Source organism: Eptesicus fuscus, chromosome 12, assembly GCF_027574615.1.
Source record: "Eptesicus fuscus isolate TK198812 chromosome 12, DD_ASM_mEF_20220401, whole genome shotgun sequence".
Lineage (NCBI taxonomy): Eukaryota > Metazoa > Chordata > Mammalia > Chiroptera > Vespertilionidae > Eptesicus > Eptesicus fuscus.
The window spans coordinates 83,215,404-83,243,000 of NC_072484.1; the positions used below are offsets into that span (position 1 = coordinate 83,215,404).

Here is a 27,597-nt window from a genome sequence, read left to right on the forward strand (position 1 = left end):
TTACCAACCAAGTTAACACCGAGTCTAACCTGCAGTGTAAACTGATTCCATTATGCTACAGGGCACTGGAAAGAGACTTTTACTTGGTCTTTCTGAGTTTTTAGGGATGGGAGAATATCATTCAGGTGGTAGAAGATGTAGCAGTAGTAACAATGGCCACTAACATTTACATAGCACTTGTTAGGTGCCAAATATTGCACTAAGTGCTTTCTGTGCATTCTCTCACTTAATTCTCACAACAATCCCATGGGCAAGGCATTATTGTTTTTATTTAAGAAATCAGAAAACCAAAAATCAGAGGGGTTAATAAGGCCAAGGTCACACGAAGATTAAATCTAGTTTTTCAGATGCCACTATTCATACCCTTTAACAACAACAAAATTTGTAGTAAAAGACACAGGGCATTTTCTTCATTTTTGTAAAAAAATATTTTTTATTGATTTTTTGAGGTGTACAGGAGGCAGCTGATCGATGTTTCTCTCTCAAAGGAGAGGAAGGGAGAGGGATAGAGAGTTAGAAACATCGATGAGAGAGAAACATCGATCAGTTGCCTCCTGTACACCTCCTACTGGAGATGTGCCTGTAACCAAGGTACATGCCCTTGACTGGAATCGAACCTGGGACCCCTCAGTCTACAGGCCAACGCTCTATCCACTGAGCCAAACCGGTTAGGGCGACACATGACATTTTCTACCAGTCCAGCAGTGCTAAGTATATTCACACTGTTGTGCCATTTCATTATTTTGCTTTATTTTCCCATGGGAACTTTTAATCATTCATTTACCTCTGCCTGCAATCATTATACATCTCTCTTTATTAGAATGCAAGCTTCATGAGAGCAGAAATTTTTATCTTCAATGATGTCTTTACACGGAGGAAAGTGCCTGATAAAACAGTAGTTGTTCAGCCCAGCCAGTGTGGCTCAGTGGTTGAGTCTTGACCTATGAACCAGGAGGTCATGGTTCGATTCTTGGTCAGGGCACATGCCCAGGTTCCAGACTCATTCTCCAGTAGGGGGTGTGCAGGAGGCAGCCAATCAATGATTCTCTCTCATCATTGATATTTCTCTCTCTCCTGCTCCCTTCCTCTCTGAAATCAATAAAAATATATTTAAAAACAAAATAGTAGTTGCTCACTACTTGTTGGATGAAGAATAAGGCATTTCAAGTACCATATGGCGTGTGTTTAGGCACACATTACTCCTTTTTAACTGGTATTACTGGAGAATATTAGTAATTATATGGAGCATTCACAATAGATATGGAAACTTAGAACTTGAAGTTGGTAATGAGCTAAAGTACTACTAATAATGAAACAAAAGTTACTCTTGTTCCAGTTTGAAGTCATGGACTAGTATGAAAGATAATGCCTGGTTATTAAAGGCTCAGGACTTTTTAGGCTTCAAACATGACCCTTAAAAAGGATAAATTCACTCAACTGACCAACGAGCACTGTACATTAAAGGGAAAAAAGGTGTTTCAGAGCAACCCGATACCCTCCTCGTCCCCTCAGTCAAAATACAAACTGGAGACCATAGAAAATACCAAGTGAGAGATTACAGGTGACCCAAAGGCATGAAAATAATTAACCATGCCTGCCCTTCGATCATCAACCAGACATGCTAATTTCATTTCCGTGGTGCCAAGTATATTTTAGTAAAGAAATTTAGTTCTTACATGTCAACTGTCCAAAATAACTGCTCTGTTGTAATAACAAATCAAGAAAACCAATATACTCCAATCATGGAATAGCCTCTAACAACCGCCAAAGCAAAAACTAACTTGTTCCCAAAGTAGGGATACCATTTCTCATGACTGAGATCTCACATCAGAGCTCAAATAACTTACTAGTATGAATAAATCTAGAAACAAGTTAGGCTTAACTTTATCTATTGTTCATTGAATCTTCTAATAATACCAGAAATCTAGGTAAACTCATGCTCTCATGATCATTTTTTTTTTTTTGCATGCATAAGGTGATCTCCAAATATTCTTACATGGATTCTTAAGAATTTTCCAGAGATCCATGAAATTTCCAGAAAAACAGGTAGAGCTGAATTCTCAAATACAATTTGTTTTCAGAAATTAAATCAACTCAGGAAAGAGTTGTATTTCCATTCATACACTGAGTAAGATTACTGTTTTTTTGGGTTCTTATCTGGAGAAACTAAAAGTGCCATTTTAAAAACATTTGCAGCTTTGACTATAATCAACTGTAATAATAAGATACCAGCTCAAAAAATTCTTTTCATTTAAACCTCTTTTGTAATACAGCTTTTTAATAACCCTCATAATAGCCGAATTAAAGGACCCCAACAGAAATCATTCATCCCACATAAAACAAACATTGCCTTTTCTTCTTAGCTTTGTTTTACAAGTTACATTATTTCCAGATGACGCTTGAGGGGACTATGGTTTCAAGAATTAGATGTTTAAATAGACAGCTGCTTTCTATTTGCCATGTAAATCAAGGATATATCAAAGAAAATTCCAAATAGTAGACTTCTTTCCTTCCTATTAAGAACTACAAACTCAGGCAGAATGGGAGAGAGAGGGAGAAACAATCAAAATTTGAGCAAACAGAAAATTAAAACAATGGTTTCTTAAATAACAAAGAATTTGAAAAAATCTCTGGAAAAGGTGCTTTTTAAAAAAATTAGCTCTACACAGTAGCAGGTTAGAATTTTTTTTACTACAATGAAAAGGGGGGGGGGGACCGTGATCACTGGTTTTTACAAATTTATCACACACTGCTACTGAATTTAATATGCATGGGTTATTTTTTCTGTATTCTTTAAACTTCACTTAGAACGTTAATTAATCATTGCCAGATTTCAATTCAAACACATCCTATTTCCTTTTATAAGCCAGAGGAAGCAACATAAAAGTTATTTAAGTATTTTTAATGATAAATAAAAAAAACTCTTTAGAATATTCTGCCATACTCTGTAAGAAGGGACAAGACAAACTTCCTTTTTGGGAATAAAGAAAGGCCAATATTCTTTCCCTCAACTGAGGTATGCTTTTTTAAGAACGAAGGAGTAATAATAATTACTATTATTATTTTAACAAGAGGGGAGTAAGCCCTCCAACTAAAAATTGTGCTCACAAGCATTCTTAGAAACTCTCTGGAATTCCTCGTTCAGAAGTGCATCCAAAGCCAAGTTATAATACAACCAAGAAAACTGGTCTTATGTTTAAGTCAGGCCTGCTTTTTAATTAGGAAAAAAAGTGGCAGGGTGGGTGGGGAGCTTGCTCACTTGCCACAGGCTTTATTTACTTGAATTTTAAAATCAATTGCATTAAGAACAAACTTCCTGGGACCTAATCAATGTGGGGCTTGGGGTCTATTTAAGTTCAAAGCAGCTGTGTTCTTTAGGGGTGTCCACCAACCTTATTCACCATAGTAGGCTGTTAGTTTGTTTTTTACACTAGTTTCTGCGTTATGAAAGTAACTAGAAAGACCTTGATTTAAATTTCATGATCCTCCATGGAGAATTGGCTGATTCTAGAGCTGAAGCAGGGGAAATACAAGAGGAGTTGGAACATCCTGAGGATCTAATAAAAATAAATAAAAAAAAGAGAGAAGGAAGAAAGTGAGGGAGGAAGAGAAGGAAAAAAAGATAGGTGCATATTCAAAGGGCAAAGAACACAACTTGAAAGAGCTCCCAATGGCCAAAGTTGGAATTATGTACCAATGAAATAATAGTCCTGGTTTATAAAACAGGAATAAAATTAGTATCCAGGAGTCCGTACTGATATAAATAATAACTGCCTAAATAAACACGCTGGGAAAAGGTGCAAGTCTCCTTGCAGAAGACTTCAATTATTAAAAGTAGGAGAAATCAGACAAATAGAAAATTATTAATAAATCAGTAAAATATGCTGCAGGCAAGATCAATCAAAGGATGCTAAAATATGTGGGAAAATGTTTAATGAGAAACAGGATCTTATTGGCATAATCTTGAAGTATCTCCCCAAAATATATAGTAACTAAAAAGGGAAAGCTGGCAAGTTTACAGTGAAGAAACTTGGCAGACGTCACCCTAGTGAGGTGTTCAAAGTAAACACAGGTAAACATCACCAGAAACACCAGCATCATGTATACGGGGCACTGAGAAGGGCCTATCACCTCTGTAGTATCCTTCCCAACAATGCATGTCAGATGAACCCAAGTTGAGGGACATGGTACAAATTAACTGACCAGTACTCTTCTCAAGTGTCAAGGTCATGAAAGACAAGGAAAGACTAAGGAGACTTGACAACAAAATGCAATGTGGGATCCTGAATTGGATCCTAGAAAAGAATAAGGGCATTGGTGTCAAAGTTAGCAATATTCAAATGAGATTTGTATTTTAGTTAACGGTATTGTACCAAGGGTAATTTCTTAGTTTTGTGATATATAAGACATTTCTAAAAGAGAAAGGGTATATAAAAATTCTTTAAAACTGTTCTGTAAGTCTAAAATTATCTAAAAATAATAAAGGAAAGAGGAAGAAAGGAGGCTAAATTGTGTATATACTTAAAAAAGATTTCAAGATCCATACATATGAAGAATATTAATGTAAAAACTATAAAGTCCTACTTTCTTTACCTTTCAGTCTTACTTCCCACAGGTAACCACTATTTAATGGCTTCTTGTACATTATTCTAGAAAAATTAAATGCATATTTTTAAACAGACATGTACATTAACCTGTACACTATACTGTGTGGGTTTTAAAAAACTGATTTAAGTGTTTTATCTTTTTATATAAACCCATATAGACTGAATTCACTTTTTAAAAAATGGCTGCAGAATGTTGTATTGAATGAATATGTACTTTATTCAGTCTCCTATTGATGGTTATTTTACTTGTTCCCTTTTTTTTTTCCTTTTTGCTCTCAAACAAGGCTGAAAAATACACCTACCTTTGCATAACTGTGTATCTAATTGACTAGCACTTTCTAAAGTCAAGTCACTCTATAAGAAACATGTTTTTCTTCCTTGAAAATATTAAGTTTTTCAAAGTATAAGATTTATTTTCCTATATTTACCCTCATGCTATAATGCCAGCCAAGCTGATATCTATATGCTATTACATTCAACAAATAGTACTTGTTTTTTCTAGTGCTCCAAAGTACTACCTTTTTTTTTTTAAAGATTATTTAAAAAATTTTTTTATTGATTTCAGAGAGGAAGGGAGAGGGAGAAAAGAGATAGAAACATCAATGATGAGAGAGAATCATTGATCAGCTGCCTCCTGCACACCCCAGGGATCGAACCTGCAACCCGGGCATGTGCCCTTGACCAGAATCGAACCCAGAACGTTTCAGTCCTCAGGCCGACACTCTATCCACTGAGCTAAACCGGTTAGGGCCAAGCACTACCTTTTTGTTAAATGGCTTCATCGAGATAAAATTCACACACCATAGACTTCACTGAATTAAGATGTACAATTCAATGGTTTTTAGTACATTCACAGAGTTGTACAACTACCGCTACAATCTAATTTTAAAACATTTCCATCATCCCCCAATGAAAACCTGTACCCATTAGCACTCACTCCCCATGCCGAACCATCTACTATTTATCTCTGCAAGATTTGCCTTATGTGGCCTCTTGTTACTGGCTTCTTTCACTTAGCATGGTTTCAAGGTTAATCCATTTGAAACATGCATCATACTTCATTACTGTTAGTATATGTGCTGCTGAGTGAGCATATTTCATTCCTTTTTATTGTTGAATAATATTCCATTGTATGGATGTACCACCTTTTATTTATCCATGGACCAGTGACAGACATTTGGGTTGTTGCCATTTGGGGGCTATTATGAATAACAGTGCTATGACCATTCACTTCTTTGCATGGACATATGTTTTCAATTCCTTAGGGGTACTTATGACCATATGCTGGGTCATATGGTTATTCTTTGTTTAGTCTTTTGAGAAACTGCAAATTGTTTTCCAAAGCAGCCGCATAATTTTACATTCTCACCAGCAGTAATATAAGGATTCTAATGTCTCCATACCCTTACATGTGATTATCTGCCTTTTTTATTATAGTCATCCTAGTGGGTGTGAACTTCGTTATGGTTTTGATTTGCATTTCCCTAATGGCTAATGATGTTGAGCACCTTTTGATGTGCTTCTGTCACATGTATGTCGTCTTTGGAGAAATGTCTATTCAGACCTTTTGTCCATATATATATATTTTTTGCTTTTATTTTTTTTAAATAAATCTTTATTGTTCAGACTAGCGTTCCCGTTGCAGGAAAAATCCTGCAATAGGGTTTCCTGCTGCACTCTACCCCAGCCCCGTCTCCGCTCCTCCCCTGGCCCGCCTTCTCCACCAGCCCCCCTGCTTTTCCCTTCTCCCCCGGCCCCGCCTCCGCTCCTCCCTTCTCCCCAGCCCCGCCTTCTCCGCGAGCCCGCCTGCTTTTCTCCCTTCTCCCCTGGCCCCGCCTCTGCTCCTCCCTTCTCCTCCCCCTGGCTTGCTTGCTTCTCTGCAGCTTTGCTCCCTTCTGCAGCTCTTGGCTTCTTTCTACACTGTCTTGATATGCAAATTAGCTGCCATCTTTGTTGGGGTAATTTGCATACTTGTCCTGATTGGTTGGTGGGCGTGGCTTGACTGGTGGGCGTGGCTTGGACGTAGCAAAGGTGCGGTCAATTTGGATATTTGTCTATTATTAGGTAGGATTACTAGAGTTGTTCCGCTTTTTTCCCCCCATAGCTCCCCTCCACCCGGTTCCCACCCCACCCTATGCCCTTACCCCCCACCCTCCCGCACTGTCCTCATCCATAGGTATATGATTTTTGTCCAATCTCTTCCTGCACCCTCCATACCCCTTTCCCCCCAAAGGATTGCCAGTTCACTCCCTTTCTATGCCCCTGATTCTATATATTCACCAGTTTATTCTGTTCATCAGATTTTTAATTCACTTGATTTTTAGATTCACTTGTTGATAGATATGTATTTGTTGTTCATAATTTTTATCTTTACCTTTTTCTTCTTCTTCCTCTTCTTAAAGAATACCTTTCAGCATTTCATATAATACTGGCTTGGTGGTGATGAACTCCTTTAGCTTTTTCTTATCTGTGAAGCTCTTTATCTGCCCTTCAGTTCTGAATGACAGCTTTGCTGGGTAGAGTAATCTTGGTTGTAGGTTCTTGCTATTCATCACTTTGACTATTTCTTGCCACTCCCGTCTGGCCTGCATGGTTTCTGTTGAGAAATCAGCTGACAATCGTATGGGTGCTCCTTTGTAGGTAACTAACTGTTTTTCTCTTGCTGCTTTTAATATTCTCTCTTTGTCTTTTGCTCTTGGCATTTTAATTATGATGTGTCTTGGTGTGTTCCTCTTTGGATTCCTTTTGTTTGGGGTTCTGTGCACTTCCTGGACTTGTAAGTCTATTTCTTTCACCAGGTGGGGGAAGTTTTCTGTCATTATTTCTTCAAATAGGTTTTCAGTATCTTGCTCTCTCTCTTCTTCTGGCACCCCCATAATTCGGATGTTGGTACGCTTGAGGTTGTCCCAGAGGCTCCTTACACTATCTTCATATTTTTTTATTCTTTTTTCTTTATGCTTTTTTGGTTGTGTGATTTTTGCTTCTTTGTATTTCAAATCTTTTACTTGATTCTTGTGATCCTCTAGTCTGCTGTTGGATCTCTGTATATTATTTTTTATTTCAGTCAGTGTATGCTTAATTTCTAGTTGGTCCTTTTTCATATCCTCGAGGGTCTCACTAAATTTATCGGCCTTTTCTAGAAAATTCTTGAAAAACCTTATAACAGTGGTTTTGAACCCTATATCCAGTCGTTTGCCTTCCTTCATTTCTTTCATTTGTGATCTATTTCTTTGTCTCCGCATTTTGGCTGATTCCCTGAGTTGACAGAGTGTCTTTATGTGCTAGGTGTCCTATAGGACCCAGTGGCTCAGCCTCCCCAGTTACCTGAGGTGGACACTCTTGGTGCACCCCTTTGTGGGCTGTGTGCAGAGTCTTGTTGTAGTTAAGCCTTGATTGTTGTTGGTATCACTGGGAGGATTTGACCTCCAGGCCAATTGGCTGTGAGGATCAGCTGTGTCTATGCTGGGAGAACTTCTGTGCTGGAGACACCCTTATGAGGCAAGACTTGCTTCAGTGGGCCTTTGGTGCTCACTGAATCTGTCCCCTGAGTGTGTCCCTTATGGATCTGAGGAGTTGTAATCTGGATGGTCCTACTCTGACCCCTGGGTACACTGGCTCCTGGATCTCCAAGGAGGTGCTAATTTAGCCTCTGCCTGAGGCCACCCAGCAAGAGCTACAGAGAAATCTGCAGATTCCTCTTCTTTGTTTGTGTTTGGAGGTGCCCAGATGAGGCCCAGCTGTGAAGCAATGCAAGGTGCTGTGGGGCCTTGGGCCTTCTTTTGGATGTTCTGGATCTCTCTGACTCAGCTGCAGTTTGTTAGGTAAGTTTAGATTTCAAAGGACCAGGCCATTCATATGCAAAATCCTCTACGCACATCTTGGATGGGGCGGAGCAAACAGCAATGGCTTCCTGTCAGCCCTGCCCTAAGAGGCCCCCGTGTCTCAGTGTCCCTTGGTAATCGCTGCAAGCACCTCTGAGAGAAAGCCGCCCTCGAGTTCCACCCGAAGCCAGACAGTCCAGTTTCTCCTCATATGAGTCTGGGTGCAGAGTCTTGCCCGGAACTGGAGTTCAGAGCAGTTGGGAGCTTGTGCTCCCTCTGGATTGAAAAAGCCAGCCACATACCCAGTTGCCAGCCCTCTCCGTGCGTGCATGCGCCTCCGTACCTCTGCACTTTACTTCCGCAGCTCCTCTGAGTCTCAGTGTGCTTTTCTCTTCCCTTCTAGTTGTAGAATTTCCACTTAGCCAGCCTTCCTGTGGTTCTGGATGATGTCCATTTTGTCTTTTAGTTGTAGTTGTTTTTTTTAAAATATATTTTATTGATTTTTTACAGAGAGGAAAGGAGAGGGACAGAGAGCTAGAAACATCGATGAGAGAGAAACATCGATCAGCTGCCTCCTGCACACCCCCTACCGGGGATGTGCCCGCAACCAATGTACATGCCCTTGCCCGGAATCGAACCCGGGACCTTTCAGTCCGCAGACCGACGCTCTATCCACTGAGCCAAACCGGTTTTGGCTTTTAGTTGTAGTTTTGAAGTTGTTGTGGGAGGCAGCAATTTCAGGTGTTTACCTATGCCGCCATCTTGGTTTCTCCTGTTCATATTTTTTAATGTAGTAAAGCTTTATTCCGCTTTGCATCACAGTCCAACATACCCAGTTTGCCTTCCATGAGATGATTTTAAGACCTCAGGATCTCCCTCCCACTGGATTTCCCGCATCTAGATAGCAGATGATGAGGGGAAGGGAAGTGTGTAAGATTGTGCAGTGGTTATAGCATTTCCACCTACATTCCCCCACTGAGAGCTAGTCAGACATTCCCCTCCGCCCCCCGTCAAGATGCAAGGGTGTTGGAAAATGTTGCTTAGCTTTGTAATAAGGAAAGGAAATGGGTTTTTCTGATTCTGGCTCTTGCTCATTCTGGCTTGTGCCTTTGCATTTCATTGCTTGGAATGAAATGGGAGAGTCTGTCCTAAGGAAAGATTAAAAAAAATCCTTTGATGATCAAAGGACAATAAATATAACTTGGTCCCGTATGGTTCCACCTAGAATACAAGTTAGATTCTTCTAATATCAAATAGTTGCTAAGGTGATTGTTAGAAATTACGCAAACAAAGCTTATATGACACTGTGACAATATTCATAATTAAAAACCATGCTTATAGTTTAATAAGCAAGTATAACTCATTTATTATTTTCCTTTTATTTTCTATATTGAGGTTCTATTGCATATGACCAGAGTTCTAAAAAAAATTGTTGAGTCTTCTTTAACAATCCTCTGTCCCTTTAGTCACTGAATTAAATTTTATGAAACCCTGATATAAAGACACTGAAGCTTAGCCAAGTCAACTGAACTTCACTTGCTTCCTAAACACCTTTACTGCCCCAAAGAGCCTGCAGAGCCAGCCATCACTCTCTCGCCCACAGAGGACCTGAGTGTAATTTGTATTTCCCTTAAGCAGCCGGGGCACTTCCTCCTTATCTACAACTTGGTGGAAGGCTTGAGGTTTCCCCTGACACATTCAGGCAAACATGGTTGTACTAGAGTAATAATACTAATGTTTTTGTAACTTGTTATTTGCTTTCTATGTTGTTATTCAATTGGCTTGTGAATTATACAGTATAATGAGAATAAACATTTTCTTAATAAACTCAGAAACCTCTAGGTAGACTGAAAGTACTCTATGTACTACAGTGAGAATAAAAACACATCCTTATTTTAAGCACTTATTCAAAATCTGTGCTAATATCGTTTATCCAATCCTGGTGTAGCAAGTATGCATCAGGGAACCCACGGCTGCCTTAAGATGCTTCCATTTTCCTTTTTATCACAGAATTTTATGCAGTTGTTGGTTAGCAAAGACACTTAAGTAAAATTTCTGGGGAAGAAGAGGGAGGAACATATTTTATTTCCCAGTTAATGACCAATTTAAAAGAGAATGACAATGAAAACATGGTTTCAAAGGTGTAAAACACTTATTCATAGTGTTTGAGCAATGGGAATGGTGAATAAAAGCACACTCTGAGTTATCACAGAAGAAGAACATAGGACAGCGCTTACTTTTAAGGTCGCTATTTTCTTCAATCACCTTCAGCCCAGTGGCCGAAGGAGTAGTGACTCAGCTATCATCACTAGTGCTGAATCAGTGGTGCCCACCCTCTTTAATTAACTCTGAGGAAAGGCAGCAAAATTCAAGTTCATATTAAAATGAGGATTGTTAATGACAGATTCCAAATGGAATTTTCCCAGTATTTCCAGGAAGCAGATGCTTTAAGAAATTCATGTTTACTCAGTGAAAATTTCATGCGAGAAGAAAATAGTCAGTGACTCTAAAAACTGTGATGTTCAATAGGAGAATTCATATGTCTGTTAGAGTTCAACATCCCCTCATTGCACCATCACCTCCATAATTGGAAAATACTATAAAATATGACCCATTTTCTCAAAGAAATATCATTTTATGGATTCTTATTCGAGGGGAATGCTGCTAGGGCAATCTCAAGAGTGCATACATTTTTTTTTGTGTGGAGTAACAACAGAGAAATACTACGTAAATCAAATGATAATTGTACAAAAATAACAAAACATTTATAGATGAACCAAATTCAAACTCCTAAAAAAACACAATCCCCACTGCCATGCTGACCTTCACAGGTTTCCAAGCAGCCATTAAGAAGACACAGTTTCCTTATAACAAGTCACGGGAAGGACAGAAGTAAGTGAGCTATTATACTAATTTTTTAAAAGTTGAGAATATTCAACTAACAGGAAGACCGTAAAAGATAAATGTTTTGTGTGTGTGTGAGAGAGAGAAGTACTTTGGAATTATAATCTTAATACCTTAATGGGATGACAGATCCTATCACATACACACACACACACAACACACACAAAATAAATAAATAAACGAGAAGAAAAATAGCCCAGTCAGGCTGTGGCTGCACACAGCTATCTCTGTTTATCAGCAACTGCTATCCGGACTGGGTGCTGTTCCCACAGTCTCATATCAGCACAACCATTTAGAAATGAAACAAACCACAGGAAACAAGCAAAACAACTCTCTGGCTGTCTGGTATGCATCGCCACTTCAAAATCAGAATCTAAAAATTCTCTCATAAAGTTTCTAAATTATCAACCCACTAAGTAGTTGTCTGGGGATTCAGAGAGGTCCTATTAGATAGAGCTTGATGAACTACTTCTGTGGTTTATTACAAGATAATTTTTAGCATCCTCAACTACGCCATGTTCCAAAATATAAGAAATGTCACAGATAGTGGCACTGCCCTATCTGTGAACTCATAATGAATTCTCCTTCCTATTACTATATAATGATTCCATCACGTGGTATTATGCTCTTCATCTTTAAAGTGGAAGAACCAAGGCAGATGTTCCTGCTGTTCTCTGCTGACATGGCTGACACAGGACTAGAGCAGCACCTGACCTGGGCAGAGCCAATTAGAGTCTCTTTCCCAGGACTTTGAAGACTCTGGTCAGTGTGCTAATGGCGGGACACACACATAGACATGCTATGGCTCAGGAGGTAGAAGAGGAAGGGTTGGGGCTGCTATTTCAGTCAGCAAATGGAGAAACCTGGCCTGGAGTAAGCAGAAGAATAAAACTGAAGCAAAAAGCAGCAGAGAACAGAAACAAAATGACCTCAGAAAGACAGTATATTCTTGAGTACAACAGCTTTTCAGTATCAGGTTCTCATTCTCTATGAAACCGTGTTTAGGTCCTCCCCTTGGGTGAGAAACCTTTGCATACTTCCTATAAAAACCCTCCTTTTATTTTTCTGTAATTCGTCTGAGAGGGTTTATTGACTAAGGTAATAAGAGTTCTAATTATGAAAAATCATTGGTTTAGGTTGATTTTCTTCAACCATTTGTTAGTAATCATTAAAATGTTTTCCCTTGACTTAAGATGTCACTCCTTCATTTGTGCATTCGAGATTTCTAGGGCACCAGGATCACAGGCAGATCGTGAGAAGAGAGAGGTATTGTTATGTACACATTCAGCAATGAAAGGAAAACTTTTTATTGACAAAGTAACGGTAACTACTTACATAATCTGGTAGAGGAACATCATTGGAACTTAGCGAACCTCTCAAGGACTGTGTAGCTTGTTCCAGAACTTTGTTGTGTTTTTTAGACAGCAAGGAAAACAAACTGGAAAAAAACACACAAAAAACAGAGACTCCAATTATATTAAAATAACTAAGTGTCTTCTTTGCTAGTTCTTACATGGAATTATATAGTTCCACAGAATGTCAATCATTCTAAAACACACTTGTAAGGATTCTTTTTTTCAGGCTTGTGTTAATAGCAAGATTAACAATGCTATTGGTAGGACAAAAATGAAGTGAGAAGAATATTTAAAGTATAAGGGTTCTGAAGTATTAAAAAATTGACAAGTTAAAATTATATTTCAAACATCGAAGAAATTTTCAGAAGATTACTATAGTGGGAAAAAACAGTAGATAAACATTTAGAAAACCTGGTTATGAAATGACTTTATGAGTAACTCATAGTGTAATTTATTACAAGTCACATGAGCTTGTTTTTATCTCAATTTTCTTACCTTTCAATTAACTGTGTTGGATTAGATTATTTCTTTAATATAACAGAGTCTATGATTTAATTTTATAGCTTTATATTTTTATTTCTCAAAAAGAATAACTTTAAATATACATATTATAAGATTTCTGCCTCTGACAATGATGAACTACCTGGTACTGAATAACTCTCTTGTTGTAAACAACTAGGAAACTGGACAACATATATGAAACAACTGTTTTCAGATGTTGTACAACATCTGAAGTGCAAGATTCTGACCGCTAAAAGAAGAGAGACCTATATATGGTGAGTTTCTGCCTAGAGGAACATTCCAGACTGTAGTTCAGAATAGTGGAACCCAAATAGTACACTCAATAACATTGTGCTGAGCTGATAAGACAGAGATATGAATTTGAGGCTGCTGTGGCAGCTGGAATTTGCAGGGCAGATATTAGATCGGAGAGAAATGCAAGAGGTCGGTCCAGAAATCTGCAAAGGCTCTTCCGTAGTGTTTGGCTAAACACTAAGCTGTATAGTACAGAGAAAAACCCCACAAAGTGTGGCGGTTAAACAACTACCCAGGAGCTGAAAACTGCACAGAGATTTCTGGAGGTCACAAAAGGCTGAGGGATACTGGAGTTCCCACCAGCCAGAGTGGATAAAACTAACTGAACATGGGCATTCAGTTGAATTCTTAGAAAGACTATCCTTTAGAAGCAGAGTTCATCTAACCCAGAGTAATAATTACTGCATTCTCAAATTTACCCTAACAAATCTAAAAAGATCAATTGTCAAAGGATAAAGCTAATTTACATTAAATATAAATGGCTAAAGACTCCAATGAAATGGCAGAGATTGTCAAACTGGATAATAAGCAAGACCTAATTACATGCTGTTTACAAGAGTAACAGTTGTAAATTTAAAGATACAGATAAGTTAACATTAAAACAATATAAAAATGATATAAACACTAGTCATAAGAAAGCTGGAGTAGTTCTATTAATATTAGACATGGTAGGTTTCAGGACAAGAATATTATTATTAGAGATAGAAAGATTTTATAATGATATAAAAGCCAATTCACCAAGAAGACAAAACAATCCTGAATGCTTCAAGTATACATAATTATGTGCTTATGATATTAACTCTACTATAGCTAATGAGTAAAGAATTCCTCTTTGGGCTAGATGACAGCTTAAAAATAAAAGCAATTCTAATTCCATGTACTTTTCCATATAAATTTGAGGTATAATTTGTAGTAATTTTTTTTAAATGTCAAAAACATTACTCTAGTATATCTTAATGAAAGCCTGCTAAATAAAATATTACTTGGAATATCTTTTTAGGAAAATCCCTAACTATTTAAGATGGTTTAAATGGGATATTCACTGAAAACAAGGTTAGTAGGCATTCTTTCTAAATTAAGTTTTAACATTATCAAGAATAAATATTCCTTAATTTACTAATTGGTAATGCTGCATGTTATCCAAAGCAAATTAACAGAGGCAAGAAACTTCTCTAAATCTATACCTAAATACAGTTGGAAGAAAATAATTAAGTGAAATAATTACTGAATGAATAAGTGTGAAATTGTATACTGATTAAAACTAAGCATATGTCTAAGAGACAGATTTCTTTGAAATGGAATAGTCTAGCAAAGTTTCATGAAGGCATTAGATCTTACATAGAATCTTGAAGGAAAAAGATTTATGCAAGAGCAAAGGCATTTCTAAATAGAAGGCAAAGCACAGAGGCCAAACGGGAAAGTAAGAAGAGTGGAATGAAAATGCTATCTAAAAAGTAGGAAACAAGATTCAACCGATGAGGGTATGTGCACTTTTTGCAATCATTTTATTTTTCTGGGTCTTCTCCATTTGAAGTTAGTCTTGCTTTGCTTTGTTTTTCCTTTTTGGAGTTAATAGTAAATACTGTACTTTCTACTCAAGCCCGTTCCTATGACCCAGTGGTAACTAATGTTAGCAATTTATTTATATGATTCTAGAAATGTTATATGCATCAAGGAATAAATGAATACTGTCCACTTACATCCATCTTTTTTTATTCCACAAAATATAAACTGTTCTGTACCTGCACTTTTTCTACTTAACAATATATTCCTTAATTCAGTCAACAAACAATTTTTAGTGCCAGTTGCTTGATACTAAGCATATGGATATACCATAATTTGACCACTATCAATCAGTGCAAAGTTCCCAGTTTTTTGTGTTATAAATAGCACTGCAATGAATGCCCTGTACACAATTTTTAGTCTACTAGAGGGGAGAGACTATTCCTTGAAGTAAAACTGCTGATTAAAAGAATTACTGAACGTAACAGTGAAGTGCATTAGGGGGTATATATTTTTTAATGTACAAATTATTTTAAAGGTGATGGAAGTAAAAAGATAAAAGTAAATTAGGATAGTGTATGATGCAAATTTACATGGGAATGTATAAAGAGGGAAATCAGTAAGAGTCTTCTAATTGGTTTCCATACATTTCCTGGAATAAATGAAATTTCAGAAGTTTTTGAGACAAAGAACTTGGGTGGTCAGTTGTAGCATAGTATTTGGCAAGACTCAGAGGCATAAATGGATGCCCAAACAAAAAAGGGAAAGCAATAAATATACCTGGAATTGAATTTCTCCTGGTTAATGTAACTAAATAAGGAAGACATAGAATGAAAACTGAAAGATGATTAACTTTAAAAACTATGTTACAGTAATTATAATGAGTGAAAATATTTTAAAAATAACAGCTAAAATATATGACTTGTCAATACATGACCTGGTAGTTATACTAAAAACACAAGTGAGTGAAAAAAAAAAAAGAGATTCTATCATTAAGCTTAAAGACAATTACTTTTATTTTTCACAGTCATTCATGCAAATTTTTTGTTTTTAACTTTAAAGTAATTCAGTGGAAAAATATCCAATAAGTAAAAGGATTATTAAGCAGATTTTTCTAATTTTGACTAAATTTGGTCAGAAATGCTATTTAGTAAGAATGACCTAAGTAAATTAAAACCTTGGTAATTTAATTTATCTCAAAAGAAAAACTATCCCTAATTTTGACTTACTTTTCATATATCTTACACGGGTCATATTTTTTAGAAAACCCAACAAACTAAATATGTATATTTATAGTAACTTCACAGGAAACCCACCTCTACCATGACTCATCCTCAAATATAGGCCAGCCTCCTTTCCCACGTCTAAAGACATAAACCCAAACCACAAACAGAGAAAGATTTCCTAGCATGAAGTGGTTATCAATGCCCAAGAGAGAGCTGTGAATTCAACTCTGAGTCTTATTAACCTGATTTAACACAATTGTACACAAGCTATTACCTTCCTCAGCTAAAACTTCTACATAATAAAATCAATGAAGAAGGGGAAACCAGGATGGAAGTATATGGAATTGGAGAAAATTTAATAGCGAACCCTCCCCCCAAAAAACACACAAGAAAAGGGTTTTGAGATAGAAGTGGGAGCAAACTCAATATTCCATTATTGTTTAGTACAATTGCCCAAGTCATGGCAACATCCCTGCAGCCTCCAGAAATGGATGCAAACGTGCACCAAGTCTTGTACTTACAAACTTGTGAGTCTGCAACAGCAAGATGTCTTGGCTGAAATACTTTCAAAGCATTTTTTTAAGATAGTGCTTTCATAAAACATACTTTTGTTATCTGGAAAATATGTGGAACTCCATAATTCTCAGGGATGCTAGATAAATGAGGTATCACTTAAATGGGATTTTAAAAGCCTGTAATATTGGAAGCTACAGTCCCTTTTAGTTCTGAGCTAAGTCCAAACAGCTCACTGAACTGTAATTACAACTGTAAATATCAACCAGAATATTTCTGATATGATAAAATTACAAATGTTTTTAAATTAAAATATATTTAACAATACAGAACATAAACCATAGTGATCCCCACAAATAACCATTTTTAAATGTCTTTTTAGAACACAGTTCTATTTAACTACCAATAATTACAGAGGTAAAATTTTACCAGTAGTTGTAAAAATGTCACTATTTCAGGATAATATTATAGCTCAAATCAAGTTGGGCATAACTTGATAAGAAATAATCTCCTGTTTTTTAAGAACTGTAGTTAATGTTTAACCACATATGACTCCCCAATTTTCCTAAGATCCAGGCATAAATTCATGCTTTGTGCTCCCTCTGCTGGCTCTAAGCTATTTTTTGTACAAGGCAATCCCATTACAATGCACTGAAAGGCACCGGTTCATTACATTTGGGATCTTAAAGATATAATCCAGCCCTCCACTTTCCGTGTTGAGGAAAAACAAGAAGAAAACGTATCTTGACCAAGGTGATGCTGAGTGCTGACAGGTAGAATAATCCTGATCTTTTGACTCCTAATCCAGTGCTCCTTCCATTCCATTAGGACCTCACTGTCTTCATGTACAAACTATTATAGCTTGCTACCTACAGTCACTTAAAGTCTGAAGCTTGATGTCTCTGAGCCACACACAGATTTTTCACTGAACTGTAATTACAACTGTAAATGCACTTGGCCAATATTCAGTGCAGACATACTAGGCTCAAAGAGTATCCATGATTCTGTATCTTGGACAGCGCCCAATGCAAGTAACCTACTGTAAAATTCCCGGACACACTGAATACTTAACTTTCTCGTAATGTGGTTCTACCATTTGTTTACAAATCACATGTCACAAAATTCGCCTTGGAATATACGGTTGCCACACAATATGTCTTCATGTCAGTAAAAACCGTAGTCATCTTGTTGATGATCGTTAAGAGGAGGGTGACAGAACCATCTAGAGCGTGCCTATCACATCCCAAGTACAGGCGTAGGCCTTTACAGAAATTACTGTCAAGGGGAATTTGTAAGTAGCATTTCTATCCATAGTTTACAGGGTAGGAAGCGAAGGGTAGGAAGCGAAGGGAAAGGAGCTTGTTCAAGGTCTACTTGACATCAAGGTTTCTGCCGTTTAAGATGTTCCTAACTGCTTTGATACTTTGCTCATTCTTCAACCAGCAAAGAGAGAAGCAGTAAAAGGCGCTTTCTTACCACCAGCACCATCATCCCCACCTCTCACCCGCCCCTCCACCCCGCCCGCCCCAAAAAGAAAGCTTTGGGCAAAGGATACTTTATCAAAAACATGGATCTGTTAAATTTCTTTTAAAATTTAAGCTAAAGTGGGAAGGGTTAACAATACTTTCCTTACTTTTCGAAGAGTAAGGTACATGACCTATACTACAAATATTCATTAACCCACAGCATAAGTTAGTATTTAACCAGTTAACTGCCACGCGTCCAAAACGGAAACCATCCCCACACGAAACGGTATTTTGAATTTTAATTTTAAAAATCCGCCGCCTGCATCTATAGTATAGACGCTTATGGCATACAAAGGGCTAATTCCAATGGACTTTTAAATAATAACTGTATTTAATTATTTGTCAAGTAGGCTGTGTGCGGAAACCTGAAAACACTAGCTCCAGCCTGATAACAATACTATTTACATAGACACAAACAGTCTGGGATGAAGGAATCTAATCTGTTCAGACCAAAAGTAAATATTTATTAGCCAGAATATACAAGTCTGTCTTTGTGAGGAAGAGACATTTGTTTCTTGATGAAAGATACAACTTGTTATCTAAACCATGGATAATTTTTATTCAAAGCGGAGTTTAAACTCTATGTTCCTTCTGAAAACAGAAAACTAAAAGCATCAGTGCCTAACTTTGTTCTCTGGTGGCAATGATTGTTATTCTTATGGAAGGGAGTATGTTCAAGTATTTACATGGAAAATAGTGTTAAAATGAACATATTCCTCAATTACTTATAGGTAACTTATTTGGACAGTACTGACAACAAACATCATTTTAGAAAAGAGAGAGTAGCCTAGATTAAATCCGACCTTAAGCAATTTAGGAAAAAGTGACAAATGAATTGAAATTTTAACCTTGCGTAATTTAAATAACGTGACCAACTTGTTACTCAGGGCTCTAGAGCTGGCATCATATAATATTAATAATTTTTTCAACTGAAGTGACAGATAAAAATAACTTCCTTTTTAATATTATGAAGAAAGGAATTTAGGGTAATGCAGACACACTTGTGCTTAAACACTAGTCCTCCACTAGCTACCTGAGGAAACCTGGGCGTTTCACTTCTCTGAGCTGTTTCCTTAGATAAGGTGATGACAGAGACAGCTGCTAAATAAAGAGTTGCTGTAATAATTAAATGAGAAAACTAATGTAAAAACTCTTAATAGGAAGACTAAGGAAAAGGCCACTGGTCAGTTCCAATTAATTATTGGCACGTAGGAATATGGGCTCTGGGTTACCAGCTATCCCAACTCCGAAACTGTTACATGTTAGCAACAAGTTCTAACTTTTTAACAATACTGTGCAAACAATACTCAGCTCCTCTCTGGGCTGCGTCTGGACCACCAGCTGTCAGTATGTAGTTTCTATCTGGGAGGATCAGTGGAGAGGCCACATGTCATGAAACTGAGCAAAGCATCTGGAGTCAAGGTGCTGGGGTTAGATGGATGTTCAAAAAGAGAGATGTGCTCTGGCAGGAAAACGAGGAGCGGTGGTGAAGATGATTTTAACTCGATGGGAAGTTGTGTTTCTCTGGCACACCATGGTTTTGCGATAGCCCAGTACTATATTTATCGTCCAATTTAGAATCTTTGATTTTTATGTAAATGCCTTTCCATTTAATCCCTGATTCCCCAGTAAGGAGAATATGTATTCCCTGTCCTATCACAGACCGACCAGTTGGTTTATAATAGAATCCAGAGTCTCCACGATAACTCACATGTCTGGGATATAGTAAAAAATTACTCAACACACAATCTTGGTTAGAGGTGGATTGACTTTATTGATCTTGGGGAATGAACTTTTGGTTTTAGTGATATTCTCTACTGCTCTTCTTTTTTCTGTATCACCAACTTCTGCTCTATAGTCTTGTCTTGAGTCTCCTTATTTTGGTTTCATTTGCTCTTCATTTTCTAGTTTCTTAAGGAAGACGCTGAGATAATTGATTTGAGGCCTTTCTTCTTTTCCAATATAGGCATTTCAGGCTATAAATTTCCCCCTAAATACTGATTTAGTGGCATCCCAAATCCTTCGATCTGTTGTATTTTCATTTAGACTTTGTACCACTGTATTTTATTTGCATAATTAGTCTCTTGTAGATAAATGCCAATCATTCCTACTCTACTAAAACGTTATTCTTCATTGTAGAAAGCAACATATTAGGTATTCTCTACCTTTTCAGATAATGTTATAACACCTTCAGGGAAAACATACACCACAAAGCAGTCTTAATTTCTAGTTCAAGTCTACCACTCTCGATTTTACTTGACACGTTACCCACAATGATCACTTCCTGAACACACCATACCTTTGCTCATGCTAACCTCCTGGCCTAAACGTCTCTTTCCTACAAAAATCTGCCTAGTAAATTTTTACTCACCCTTCAAAATTAGAGAAAACACTGACTACATTTTTCTAGTTAGTTGTACCCATGCTTACTTCCCTCACTAAAAGACTAAGTTCTTGAGCATGGAATAATTCAATTTGGCCTCCTTTGTACTTAGCAAGTACCTGTATGTTTAAAAGGTTCTCAAAAAATGTTTGTTTAATTGAACTAAATTGACAAGTAGAAATAATGTGGGATGCAGTATGTTATGGAATGAATGTATGTGGACCTCCAAAATTCATAAGGTAAAGCTCTTAATCTCGAGTGTGGCTGGATATAGAGTAAAGAAGAAAGGAAGGCTAAATGAAGTCAAAAGGGTGGAGCCCTGACCCAACAGGATTACTGTCCTTATAAGAAGAGACACAAAGAGCTCCTCCTCTTTCTTCAGGAACATATAAAGAAGCGATCATATGAGCACACAGCGAGACAGCTGCTGCAACCCAAGAGGAGAGCCCTTACTGGACAACAATCCTGCCGGCACCTTCCTCTTGAACTTGCAGCCTCCGCAACTGTGAGAAGATAAATGTCTGTTGTTTACACCACCCAGTCGATGGCATTTTGTTATGGCAGCTCAAAATGTCTAACACACATAGGGATGTGGTTAAGATGAGGCAGTTCCTCTTTCCCAATTGGAAGGCAGGTTAGGGTTCTTGGGCCTCCAGAACCAACAGTGCAAACTTTCTCTTTCATTGAAAAAAAAAAATATATCTTTGCCTTTTCTCAGAAGGCTGTACTTGAAGCAGTACTGCCATTCTGATCTTAGCCATGGCCAATGCAACTCACTTCAGACCAAGAATATTCAACATTACATAACCCCTTTTATAAGCAAATCAATTCTAAAAAAAAGCTCAGTTCCCTGACGACTGGGTTACTGAGGTATTAGAGAAGCACAAACTTTTTTTGCTTTTTAAATATATTTTTATTGATTTTAGAGAGGAAGGGAAAGGGAGAGAGAGAAAAAAACATCAATGATGAGAGAGAATCATTGATTGGCTGCCTCCTGTACGCCCCCCCACTGGGGATAGAGCCCACAACCCAGGCACGTGCCCTGACAGGGAATCTAACCGTGACCTCCTGGTTCATGAGTCAACACTCAACCACTGAGCCATGCCAGTAAAGCACAAATAAGAAGCACAAATTAGTTACTCCAATAATGTATTATCTTATCGCTATGGAGAACTATCACAGTACTTCTAAAATAACTGTTATTTATTAAAATAAAGGTAAAGAAAAATGAAGAGTGCTGGAGAGGGTTTCTGATTTCGGATGGGACAGTCAGAGACAGCTTCACCGAGGAGGTGACATTTAAGCAAAGACCTAAAAAAAGTGAGGATGTGAGTTGTGGGGGTATCTGGGAAAGAGTATTCTAGAAAAAAGAAATAATAAGTACAAGTGGACCAAAGAAAAGCTTGTTCAACTTGAATTATCAGTAACAATCTCATGCATCTCTTTAAATGATTATTTAAAACTTGAAAGATCTAAATCATATCATTATTTTTATTTGGCAAGACCCCCACCCCCACGCCTAGAGAAAAAGTAAGTTTTAGCTTTTTCACTTAAAACAGAAAATTAAATGATTACTCTTCAACCATCAATCTACGCAGAACAGAAATTGGACTTGAAAAACATAATGCTGCAGAAAACATCTTTTAAGACTGACTAGATTGCAACATGATAATTACTATATTCAATAATTCAACAATATAACTGAAAGAACCTATCTACTTCTGAAAAGTGAGAACTGGTAGATAGAAAGTGAGATGTACCAAAGCCGGTTTGGCTCAGTGGATGGAGCGTTGGCCTGCGGACTGAAGGGTCCCGGGTTCGGTTCCGGTCAGGGGCATGTGCCTTGGTTGTGGGCACATCCCCAGTGGGGGGTGTGCAGGGGGCGCTGGTCGGTGTTTCTCTCTCATCGATGTTTCTAACTCTCTATTCCTCTCTCTTCCTCTCTGTGAAAAATCAATAAAATATATTTAAAAAGAAAAAAAAGAAAGTGAGATGTGAACTGTGTCATATTAAAGCTGGAATGGAAAATAATTTGCTAAACTTATTTCCTTCAGACTGAATTATCACTACAAATAAAAGGCAGAGAGCTGCCACGAACACCAGAAAAATTAAAGTACTTATTACTTTAATTTAAATTGAAAACATGCTAACCACCAATAAATAGTGGTTGCAGTAATCATGGGAAAAATAATAATAGCAGAACTTGGGTGCTCACTATGTGACATTAGCACTGTGATAAGTGTTTGGCATACATTAGTTATCTCATTTAAACCTGGCCTCAACCCAGAGGCACGATTCCTATTATCTCCACCTTATTGGCTAAAGACCACCAGCTTCTCAGTGGGAAACTAGCACTCAAGCCTTGGCAGCCTGTCCCCACACCGAAGCACCAGGCCACACTGCCATGAAAACACCAACATCTGTAAGTCAACCTTAGTGACGAGTCCCACTAGTCCTGGCCAGAATCCGACACTTAACTATTTACAGTTCTTTTTTTTTAAAGAAGTACTATGGTGGGGTAGAAAGAAGAAAGTAAAGGGGGTATGAATGGTGATGGAAAGAGACTTGACCTGGGGTGGTGAACACACAATACAATATACAAATGATGTATCACAGACTGTACACCTGATTTCTATATAATTTTATTAACCAACTAGAGGCCCGGTGCATGAAATTCGTGCACGGGAGTGGGGTGGGGGTGGGAGGTGTCCCTCAGTCCAGCCTGCACCCTCTCCAATCTGGGATCCTCTCACAATCCAGGACTGCTGGCTCCCAACTGCTCACCTGCCTGCCTTCCTGATTGCCCCTAACTGCTTCTGCCTGCCAGCCTGATCACCCCCTAACCACTCCTCTGCCAGCCTGATCGACGCCTAACTGCTCCCCTGCCAGCCCAATTGCCCCTAACTGCCCTCCCCTGCAGGCCTGGTTCCCCCGCAACTTCCCTCCCCTGCTGCCTGGTCTCCCCCAACTACCCTCCCCTGCCGGCCTGATTTCCCCCAACTACCCTCCTCTGCCGGCCTGGTTCCCCCCAACTGCCCTCCCCTGCAGGCCTGGTCCTTCCCAACTTCCCTCCCCTGCCGGCCTGGTCCCCCTCAACTTCCCTCCCCTGCAGGCCTGGTCTCCCCCAACTTCCCTCCCCTGCCGGCCTGGTTCCCCCAACTTCCCTCCCCTGCCAGCCTGGTCTCCCCCAACTGCCCTCCTTTGCCAGCCTCGTCCCCCCAACTGCCCTCCCTTGCTGGTCTGGTCCCTCCCAACTGCCCTTCCCTGCCGGCCATCTTGTGGTGGACATCTTGTGTCCACATGGGGGCAGCCATTTTTTTACCACATGGGGGTGGCCATCTTGTGTGTTGGAGTGATGGTCAATTTGCATATTACTCTTTGATTAGATAGGATGTTACCCCAATAAATTCAATTTAAAAAATCCTAAAAAATATTATGAATCCCAGCTGGCATGGCTCAGTGGTTGAGCGTCGACCTAAGAACCAGGAGGTCACGGTTTGATTCCTGGTCAGGGCACATGCCCTGGTTGTGGGCTCGATCCCCAGTGTGGAGCGTGCAAGGGGCAGCCAATCAATGATTCTCTCTCATCACTGATGTTTCTATCTCTCAGTCCCTCTCTCTTCCTCTCTGAAATCAATAAAAAATATTTTTAAAAATATTATGTATCCCTTTAAAAACTCAGGATTTTAATTTTTCTTCTTTATGATATGCTAATGAGATCCAAATAATTAATAATAATGGCATAACCATATGCCCAGAATATGTCTTGATTTGGCCAGCAAGTCCCAATTTATGAATTTGTCCTAGTGGAACTATTAAATAGAATCCGGGTTTGAATAATAAATTTTATGGTCATCTACTGAATAATAACTTCATTTTTTTAATTTTTTAAAAAATATATTTTATTGATTTTTTACAGAGAGGAAGGGAGAGGGATAGAGAGCCAAAAACATCGATGAGAGAGAAACATCGACCAGCTGCCTCCTGCACAACCCCCACTGGGGATGTGCCCGAAACCAATGTACATGCCCTTGACTGGAATCGAACCTGGGACCCCTCAGTCCGCAGACCGACACTCTATATTCACTGAGCCAAACCGGTTTCGGCATAACTTCATTTTTTATTCTGCCCATTCACTGTCTTTCTTATTAAATGATGGAACATACTAAACTGCTATCATGCTTCATTTAGGGGGTATAAATTCACCACACTTCTAATCAGATTGTTGGTACTCTCAACATTTAAAGTACAACTTTTTTCCTGTCTCCAAATGGCTCCACAACTCTTTTCCAATTCATACGTCTGATCTCATCTCCTCCCACACCCTGTCCCATTCCCCATTCTTTTTTTCTAAATGAACCTTTTGTCTTTGTCGCCTACTCCTGCCTGTATCTTCTTTCATGCCACCCCCTTCACTTGGAACAGCCCACTAATCCATCAAATATCTGTCCTCAAATCACTTTTTAAAAGTCACTTTATCAGTGAAGTCTACCTGAGGTCACCCATCCACCCACCTGTCCTATTTATAGAGTGAATCCATCAGATTAACCACTGTGAGGCTCAAATTTGAAATGTTTTTGTTATTACACTGCTGTGAGGTTCACCATATTCAGCACATCAAAAAGAATGTGAATCCTGACAAGCTTTACAATTTAAAAGTAGAACTTTAGATATATCTACAACCAAAGGGAATGCATAATCCAGAGGGATCTAAAAAATTATAAATCCAACCACTGCTTTCAAATGGTACAGATACAGGGACAAATAGTCAGATGTGGATATTTGATTGTCAAAAGGAAGACCATAGTCATTGGGAATATACAATCTAAAAAAATTACTCCAAGTCTCACGGGGAACACTGGTCTTACACTGCTTCTATCATTTACAACTTGCCCAATTCTGAGCACTGTGTCTGTCTGTCCTTGTTGACAATAAGGACAATAATATCTGCTACGGAGAAAAATTAGAAAAACAAAGTGGCTCGTGAAAGGCCATCTCTTTTAGGTCAAAGACTAGTGATTTAGTCTAAGGAATGTGATAAAATCTCATTAAGGAGATAGGGCAGAGCCCATATAAGGACACAGTGGTCAATGGAGCTCCTATGAGAAATCTCCATCCCTTTCCCAGGAAGATCCTGAATGCTCACCCTTACTGACTAGAAGGCTGTTGTCTGTGCAGCAGCCCACACTCTGTCTCACCGCTTCCCTAATAAACGCACTTTCACTTTAAACTCCATGCTGGCTCATGTTTGAATTCTTTCCTGCAAGAAGCCAAGAACCCAAAGTAGGTCATGGACCTTAGGGTCCCCAGATCCCCGACCACCTGCATCACTAAGTATTATGTTTTTTAGTAGAATTATATATTCAACAAATAAGATAATTAGTTCTAGATAACACTGTAGTTTTCGAGCATCATGGTTTGTTTAAAACAAGCAATGGATTAAAATTTAAAGCTGAAATAGAAGATCAAAAAGATATTTTAAAGAGATAATGTATCTAAAAATATTACAGTGAAAACTAAACTCGGAAAAATATTTGAGTAACAACTATTAATAGGCAAGAAAAATAACTGTAGGTCATCAGTAGAAATGTCAATTGATTATGTAAGAGGGAAAATTGGTGTCTCTAAACACACAAAATCAGAGAAAACACCTGCAGAAACAGATCAGGAATAACATGATAATACTTAGAAGCTTCCACATGTTGTAAACAAATAAAGCCACATTACCCTCTGAGGTGACTACTTATTCACTTTAATTTGTAAAGTTAAGGAACATAGACTCAAATAAGTATGTACATTCCCCAATATATATAAAGCAGTGATTTAAGTCATGTCCTAACAAATTTAAATCTAAGGCTACAGATACATTAGAGCTGAATTAGTTATTAAGTAATAATTTTAAGAGGTCATTGTACTGTTTGGGGTAGCATTCCCCCTATACCAGAACAAAGCAACCAACATTTTGATGGTAAAAGGCATTGCAAATTAAAGCCAGATTGACTTGGTCTCCCTTAAAGAAAAGATGCAGCAGTGACTTACACTTCCAGGTCTGTAATGTCTCTGAGTGATACCATGATTCTAGCTCAGGTGAGTCATCTCTCAGTGGAACCACACGCTATTTATGTGTACAGATTCAATGTACAAACAGGTTACAATTACCATTATTATATTTGCAGGGGGAAGGGAGGGACTAGAAAACCAGACAGCGAGGATTAAAGTTTCTCTAGACCACAGTAACAGGAAATACCACAAACTCTTGCCACAGTCACACCAACAGTTATGCAAATTCTGGTAGCCTGGATACCTCTTACATTTGCTGCTTAGCACCTGTCACAGAAATCAGGGGACAGTGCTTCTTAAAAAGGAATATTTTAAAACTAATGAAAATCAAAGCTTTCTTTCCTGCCCTAGCTGGTTTGGCTCAATGGATAGAGCGTCGACCTGCGGACTGAAGGGTCCCAGGTTCAATTCCAGCCAAGGGCACACGCCTGGGTTGAGGGCTCGATCCCCAGTAGGGGGCATGCAGGGGGCAGCCAATCAATGATTCTCTCTCATCATTGATGTTTCTATCTCTCTCTCCCTCTCCCTTCCTTTCTAAAATCAATAAAATATATTTTTTAAAAAGGCTTTCTTTCCTTTAAACTAGGTATCACAACACATTGCCTCAATATCTTGCCGGCTAGAGTATTGTGTTGTTATGCAAAACAAGATAAAGCAAGAATTAGAAAACCCACAGAACAGATGACTGCCTGCTGTTTTACTGACCAGTATTTAATCCACAATGATGCTCTCTGACCTGACCATTTAAGGGCAGTTAGAGGAATCCAGAGGCAATAGGACAATCAGTTAAACCATAAAAGTATTCCCCAAATGTGCTTTTCTAACTGAATGCTTAGAAACAAATTCACCTGCAGCTATTTACTCACTGGTTTTAGATTACTTG

The 27,597-nt window shown here is 38.3% G+C and overlaps 1 protein-coding gene across 3 annotated transcripts in view; it reads right to left on the bottom strand.

Moving 5' to 3' along the window:
* The window catches only part of DYM (dymeclin), a 241,845-nt gene that overhangs the window by 53,429 nt on the left and 160,819 nt on the right, over positions 1–27,597 (bottom strand). For all 3 annotated transcript variants that reach the window (XR_008557825.1, XM_008148270.3, XM_054724507.1), the window contains one exon: positions 12,668–12,770. Coding sequence is in view for 2 of the 3 variants with exons in the window: in XM_008148270.3 (XP_008146492.1) it covers positions 12,668–12,770 (103 nt within the window). In the remaining variant the exon portion in view is untranslated. The remainder of the gene's footprint in view (positions 1–12,667; positions 12,771–27,597) is intronic.